This window comes from Scyliorhinus canicula, chromosome 15 (genome assembly GCF_902713615.1).
Source record: "Scyliorhinus canicula chromosome 15, sScyCan1.1, whole genome shotgun sequence".
NCBI classification, from domain to species: Eukaryota; Metazoa; Chordata; class Chondrichthyes; order Carcharhiniformes; family Scyliorhinidae; genus Scyliorhinus; species Scyliorhinus canicula.
The window spans coordinates 29044512-29052367 of record NC_052160.1 but is presented as its reverse complement, the minus strand read 5'-3'; the positions used below and the strand labels follow the sequence as shown (position 1 = coordinate 29052367).

The window sequence follows — 7856 nt, the reverse complement described above, 5'->3', positions numbered from 1 at the left end:
TCATAGCCACAGTATTTATAGGGAGAGTCCAGTTCAGTTTCTGGTCAATGGCAACCCACAGGATGGTGATAGTGGGGGAATCGGCGATGGCAGTGCCATTGAAAGTCAAGGGGCAATGGTCTTGTTGGAGATGGTCATTGCCTGGCACATGTGTGGTGCAAATGTAACTTGCCATTTGTCAGCCCAAACATGGATATTAATATGTCCAGGTCTTCCTGGATATGGACTGCTTCAATATCTGAGGTGTTGTGAATAGTGAACATCAGCAAACATCCTCACTTCTGACCTTTATATATGGAAGGTCATTGATGAAGCATCCTTCCTCTGGAGTTCAGTTTGTCAATGTTTGAACCAAGGCTGTGATGAGGTCATGAGCTGAATGGCCCTGGCAGAACCCAAATGTGAGAAATGTGCAGGTTATTGCTAAGCTTAAGTGCCAATTGGTAGCACTGTTGATGACCCCTTCCATACTTATGATCAACAGTAGACTGATGGGGCAGTAATTGGATGGGACATACCTGGGTAAGATGATGACAGTATTATAGCTGTACTAGAATAGCTGGGCTAGGGTCACAGCAAGTTCTGGAGGACAAGTCTTTATATTACTGCTGGATTATGATTTACAGCCCAAAGGCTTAGCAGTGTCCAGTGCCTCCATGTGACATCAAGAAAAGGCTGGTGTGAACCGAAATTGACTGAAGACTGGCATCAGTGATGTTAGGAACTTCCAGAGGAGGCCAAGATGGCTCATTTACCTCTTCTGGCTGAAGATTGTTGCAAATACTTCAACCTAGTCTTTTGCACTGCTATGGTGGGCTCTTTCATCATTGTGGATGGGGCTATTTGTGAGCCTTCTCCAGTGAGTTTAATTGTTGACCACCATTCAGACTGGATGTGGCAGGATTGCAGAGCTTCGATCTGACCAATTGGCTGTGAAATTGCTTAGCTTTGTCACTTGATGCTTTTTATGTTGCATGCAAGTAGTCCTGTGTTGTAGCTTCACCAGGTTGATATCTTGTTTCAGTACACCTGGTGCTGCTCCTGGCATGCCTTCCTGCACACATTGAACCAAGGTTGATCCCCTAGCTTGGTGGTAATGGTAGAGTGGGATATGCCAGCCATGAGGTTGCAGATTGTGGTGGAGTACATTTTTACTGCCTGACAGGATCTCATGGATGCCCAATATGGAGTTGCTAGGTCAGTTTGAGGCAACTGAGGGGTGACACAGTAGCTAGCACTGCTACCTCAGTGCCAAAGACCCAGGTTCAATCCCAGCCTTGGGTGACTGGAATTTACATGTTCTGTGCCTGCATGCGTTTCCTCTGGTTTCCTCCGATCCAGATTAGGTGGATTGGCCATGATATAAATGGCCGTTGCTGTCCAGGGATGTGCAGGCTGGATGGAGGGTGAGGGAGGTAGCCTAGGGCCAGTGCTCTTTCAGAGGGTCGCTGCAGACTTTATGGGCTGAATAGCCTCCTTCTGCACTTAAAAATACTCACTCTGTTACTACTGTGCCACGATCTCTGCTGGGTTGGTCCTGGTTGCACAGGATATACCCAGGGACCGTGATGGTGTCTGCGACATTTTCTGTAAAATATGATTCAGCGAGTAAAAAGAGGGGTTCTCCATGAGTCAGATTACTATTTTTCTTGATCTATATTAAAACGTGGTCTTGGTGTAGTGTACAGGGCACCATTTCAAAATTTGCAGGTAACAGTTCAGGAGGATGCAGGCGTGATATATAAAATGTAATATAGACAAGTGTAAAGTGATATTTTGGTAGGAAGAATGGAGAGGGGATGTAAAATATGGAGGTATGAAGCAACACAAGGAAAACATTTTTATGCAGCAAGTGGTTAGGATCTGGACTGTTAAGAGTATGATGGAGACAGATCCAATCATGGCTTTCAAGAGTACCTAAAGAATTGTTATGGAGTGTTATTATGCATCCTATTTCAAATCCATTGCAGAGGTCATCAGTAAGTGCTGTAACATTCATATTTGTTGTTGGTATTATTTTGATGTTTAGCCAGCTGCTCTTGTTTTCAAGTCCATACTATAATAAACTTTAAAATAAAGATTAACTTCATTAACAATACGTTTCAACTACCATTTTGTGGTCAAGTTACCACAGAAAGAAATTTGGAAGTCTACAGGGGAAAGGCAGGGGACCAGCCAGCAAAGACACGATGGGCCAAATGGCTTCCTTCTGTGTTGTAACAATTCATCAATACACTAACCAGTCAGGATACATCATAGACAGAGAAACCCAGAGCCGCCTTAAGTCGATTTTCACTATTCACCGTCCCATCTTCAGGGTAATGCCCCTCATGATAGTAATCTAGCTTAATTTATGGAGCAGCTGATGATAATTGGTGCACAAAACTTTTTGCAGAGACATGAAAATTTGTTGCTTTAGAGATTTTAATCAGTAAATCTGTCTGGATGCTTACAGTAGCCACATATCACCATTCATTCCATACCTCAGCACCAAGAAAAGCCAGTCTATACAGGATTGCAAACCCAATATTTCTGTACACTCACTGATTGCTATGATGATCAATACAATGTTTATTCCCTGGTTAATGGGCAGATTCTGTATAAACAGCAAATATTGATGCTTTGATTAGTTCTGGTGAAGTAGTACACAAACCAGGATCAGAATTTTGTTAAAAACAGTTTATGAGCTAAATCTCAAACATCAGTTTCTCCAATTGTTAGGACACTACATTGATAAGACAAAATATTTTTAAGACATTTCATTTATACATAATCATTGACTGTATCATCATCTTCATGGCTAGTTGAGTGCAAGTTAATGCAGCGACCATAAAGAAATCAACTTTCAACCTGCTCCTCAAGTTTCCTACTATATACAGACACAACCTACTAACTTTACAAAATTGAGCTGTCGAGTGATTCTAATGAATCCATTAGTTATCCGACTCAGTATAAATCTGCCTTCATTCTATAAAAAATAACTTTCTACTGTGCAAGGATAGAAAATTCAAAATGTACATCGATTTACACCAGAGACCATGCAGCAAAGTTTACAAGCACACAGCAGCACCTTGTGTCAATGGAACTCATGCAGAAGGCACAAGAGGCATTAGGAGAATGCTCCCTGAACTGAAGCTCTCACATGCACCTTGTGTCACACTAACCCCTTCCAATCAGAGGTTAAACAGAACAGACTAAAGGGAGCTCTCAGCACCATTAGCAGCAACTGCCCAACATATAACAGGCTACGTCCCATTGGTTGATTCTATTTGTACAATGATGCAATGCACAGGGTATCTGTGTGTTCAGTGGGATGAGCATGTCCTGCAATCACACTGCGATTTTTCTGATTTACAGCCACCAAACCTAAGCATGAATTTTTAAAAACATCCTTACCTATGGATTTCATCTCACCATTTTATCATGAGAAGCAGAAATGTCAAGCAGAGGGATTTGGCTGTTAGCAAGGGCCAGAGTGCATGGCTTCATGAATGTAAAAAGATTGTTTTGAAATATCTGGACATTAACTAAGTTCTCACATATCAGAGGAAGACTACCCAGATGGTACTTCATATGCACACCAGGAGGGTGGGCTAGAGTCCAGTGAAGTTACAACTAGGACCATGCAGCAGGGGATAAGGCAGGATCTACTTCGTCCTCTAGTAGTAAGAAGTCTAGCTCTCCTTCCATGCCTCAGCATGCAGACCTGGACGACAGACTCATCTACAGCAACCAGCAAGTCTTGAACCTTCAGATCGAGGTCTTAAAGTGTGCATGAGTTACAACCTTTTAACAGACAAGTGAAGGGACCAAAAATTACAAAACTCTGGATAAATGTTGTAGTGTTGCTGAGCACTTGTACTTATTTGCACACATCACAGGTGTCACAGATGTGGAGGTTAGGGGCTGAACCATACTCTTTGCTGGCAAGTAATGTACAAGAACAAGAACAATGTGAGCATCACCAAATAGCAATGTTAACAGCCAGCATCAGTGCAACACAATAACAGGACAAATAACAGTGGGTGATTGTGCAAACGACTGTTGTCAGTTAGTGTCAGTGATACAGGGGTGCTTAAGTAAGCAGTGTTTGTTACAGACATGTTCATGTATAATCTCGGTGTAGTGAGTTCAGGAAAAGTATATAACAGGGTTAGCAGTACCAGATGGAACTCTCACCCATTACAAAAAGATCAAGGTGCAGGTGGTGAAGTAATTAACAATCTCTCATCAGTTTTAGGTCAAGTCCCATCATAACAAGAAAATTAGACCCAGTCTCAATGAGACAGAAATTGAAATTGCAGCTCCAAAATTAGACCTGGCAGGACATATGACTTAGTACAATTGGGCAGCTGATTTGGAACAAACTGGGAGAAGCAGAGATAGATGGATTCAGCCTGCAAGGTTGCTGTGCTCTGCCAGGATGATGAGCCTAGAAAAGGCAAATAGGTCTAATCCAAGGTGTGAACTTTTCATTAAGACAGGATTCAAAACAGAAACAAGTGGGCCAAGTCTGAGCAAATCCCACTGCATGTATCACAAACCTGAGCCAGGATTCTGTGAGCACTCAATTGGTGACCAGCTACACGTCCCAAATTTCCTACAAATAAGCTAGACTGCACAAAACTAACCCACAAGAGCTTATGCTACGCTGTCATTGTTCTGTTTCGCCCTCCCCCTACCCACCATTAATAATGCATCACTTATTTCACTGCATTTTAATGACATGCTTTTGTATTACTGCGATTTTGGCAGTCTAGGCTAGTAGAGCAGCCATCCATACTACGATCCCCAGTCAAACCCACCTGTGAAAGGGGAACAGAAAACCTGCAGGAAATGACAACTGCCTTTCGTACCTTGGCATGAAGATAGAAGTGAAGCTGTATGGGATTTACACAGGTCCATGGTTCAAAGTTAGGACAAAGATTGCTGTAAGGAACTGCCTCACGATTTACACACAAATGGCAGAAGAGCTACTGTTTGTACACTGGTCCTGAGAGAGGCTATGAGTGTGCCTCAGTCTGTTTGATCTCAAGAATCGCAGGATTGGTCTCCATGATTGCCACAACAATTCGGTCGATGTAATCCTGCAGCCTGAAGTTGATCTCTTCCTGTTTCTGGACTGCACCCATAAGCTGTGACCAAGACAGAAAAATTGCATTAGTGTGTATTAAAGCATCAGCGGCTGGGGGTAGTACATATTTCACCCCCCAATGCATCTCTGCCATGCTCCTGGACCCCAGTGATTGCTCCCTTATCCCTTAGTCGGGACTCAATTGCACCCTAGTTGTGTGTGCCACGACCCAAACTCGTGCCAGCAAATTGTTGCATATTCCACCTCCACAGAAGGTCAATAGACTTTTTTTTTTATAAAAGAGCGAAGGTAAAAGTCTAGACCCTATAAACTTACTTCATCCCTAGAAACTGAACTGATTTCTGCAGCTAGTGATTCTGCGATAGAGGCTGTGAAAAGGCTCTTTGCTCCCTGGATACTCAGGTTAATGATCTGTCCATTCAACTCATCATTTTGTTCCTTCAAATTTTGGTTATCCTAGGTAAAGATTGATAGAAAAACTATTATAAACAGACTATTCCACTGACTTTACTGCAAAGAGGATGGGGGTGACATAATTCCAATCACATTTACCTGTTTGAGCCGTTTAATCTCTTGCTCCAGTTCAGTCTCTCTATTGCGGCTATTGTATTCTTGTAGCCCAATACTGCTCGAGCGCCCACGCACCCTCTCGGCTTCCAATTTGAAGAGTTGCAACTGCTCTAATTGTTTCCGCAGGTCTTCTATGAGCTAGAGAGCAGAGAGAAAAAAAGTCAACCAAAACTAGTTGAAGCCAGGTAGGCATGGCAGCATTCTAATCATGTCAAGTTTCAGATCATCCACTGCTGCCTACGGCGCTGATGACCTGGGTCACTGTTCTCCCAGTTTCTGCATGGGTTTCATCCCACAACTCAAAGATGTGCAGGTTAGGTGGATTGGCGACGCTAAATTGCCCCTTAATTGGAAAAAAAAAAAATAATTGGGTACTCTTTAAAAAAAAACAAAAAAAAAAAATTTTTAAGTTTCAGATCATTTCTTGAAGTGGAGAACTCTCACTGAAGGAGTCCATTTGGCAAAGGGACAGATCTCTGCTCCTTTGGGTGCAGGGCAGGAAGATGGGAAAGAGAAATACAAGACAACCTGCCTCTTGCGTAGCTTCCTTTTCTTTCTGAAACAGATATTGCTTGTGCAAGAGTTTATCTGATAGTTTCTGGTTGTTCTCCTGCTCTTCCTTCAGTTTCTGCGCCAGTTCATCCACTTCATCCAACAGCTTCTGCTTCTCCTGAAATAGTAAACAGTAAACACTAGAAAGTGAGTGCCATGCACCCCCCCTCTCCCATGCAAGAATGTAAATGCTGGGGCTACCATATTAGGACAGCACTGAGGGAAAGAGGAAAAGGAACATATTCTACCCGACATACAAGGAAACAGAATAGCTGACACTTTCTACAAAGGACTACAAGTAATACGGAGTGGTTAGAAAACATGTGGAATTTTAAAAACGGTGCCCAAGGAAAATGTGAACATACCTCCTCCAGTCTCTCGACATTAGCCCGAAGGCAGGGAATGCACGCTCGCAATTCTCCATTCTCCTCATCTAGCTGATGTAGCCTGTGAGCAGATAGACAGTCAAATATAACACCAGTGTCATTGTCAAAGGTCCACATACTGCAACGGTCTTTATATTGTATAAACTACACTGTGCGGAGGAACCACCTCAACTGATTGGGTAGCAAGTTTGAACCAACTATTGAGGACTCACTCAAAAGAGGAACAGAACCAATCTCAGCATTCTCTACTCATCAGTTAAGTATATACAGAATCTAAACTACAAGCAGTGAAACCCAAATCATGAAAGTGGAAAATCCAGCTCAAGTTTATAGTTTGAACTTTTATCTCCCAAGTGGTAAGTCAAACCCAATGTTTCTGCTAAAGGTCTAGTAGGAGATGGCCAAATAAGAACAGGATGTCAGCAGCAGCAGCAGGAGTGCCCAAGCCAGTTACACATCACAACATGAGCAAGTCCCAATAAAGCCTCAACATAGTGGAAAACATACTCGAGAGGGATTGAACTACTACCTGGTTATAAACAGACAGTGCCGCTGGCTTAAAACAGCCAATGGCAAGAGGTTATAAACAATGATTTAAACAGAAGACTATCACAGAACTAAATTTGTCCTGTGTCATGCATAAAAATTGGCTGGATTGCCCATGTGGATTTGAAGGAGGCTGTTTAACTCGCAAACACTCTTGACATCGAACTCCATGCAAACCCACAAAATGGCCATGGTTTGTGACCTGCAGCCACCATCACTGGTTAGAAACCAAACGGGTGGGGGGAAAAGAGTGGGTAGTACGTAATAGTAACGGGTGCTTCAAAGGGGAGGTTGGTGATGCTGATTAGTGCATATGCCCCGAATCAGGATGACATAGGATTTAGGCGAGGGGGGTTATTTAATACAGTGCTGAATCAGAAGGTGGCCCCCCCCCCGGGGTGGGCGGGGGTGTTGGATGCATTTATGAGGGAGATGGGAAGGGGTGGGCCCGTCGTTCCTTTCACCAGTACACTAGATCAACTTTTTTGACATGGGGGAAGGCACTGTTGGCTGGGGTGAGGCAGGCAGAATATTCTGGAATTGTTATCTTGGATGATGCTCCACATTGGGTGGATGTGGTCTTGGAGAAGGGGCTGGCACAGAGACCTGCGTGAAGGTTAGACGTGGGGCTGTTGGCAGACCCAAGTTTTTGTGCCACAATGGAAATGGGATTGAAGATTATGTAGGGGTTAAGAGGAATCGGGAGG

The 7856-nt window shown here is 43.3% G+C and overlaps 1 protein-coding gene across 1 annotated transcript in view; it reads right to left on the bottom strand.

The window, feature by feature from the left end:
- Window positions 1-2405: 2405 nt before the first annotated feature.
- rab11fip3 (RAB11 family interacting protein 3 (class II)) overlaps window positions 2406-7856 on the bottom strand; it is a 129513-nt gene continuing 124062 nt past the window's right edge. The window contains exons 11-15 of the mRNA XM_038819587.1: window positions 6583-6664; window positions 6198-6335; window positions 5648-5803; window positions 5411-5551; window positions 2406-5135 (exon numbers count right to left, since the gene is read on the bottom strand). Coding sequence (XP_038675515.1) covers window positions 5004-5135; window positions 5411-5551; window positions 5648-5803; window positions 6198-6335; window positions 6583-6664 — 649 coding nt within the window. The 3' untranslated portion in view covers window positions 2406-5003. The remainder of the gene's footprint in view (window positions 5136-5410; window positions 5552-5647; window positions 5804-6197; window positions 6336-6582; window positions 6665-7856) is intronic.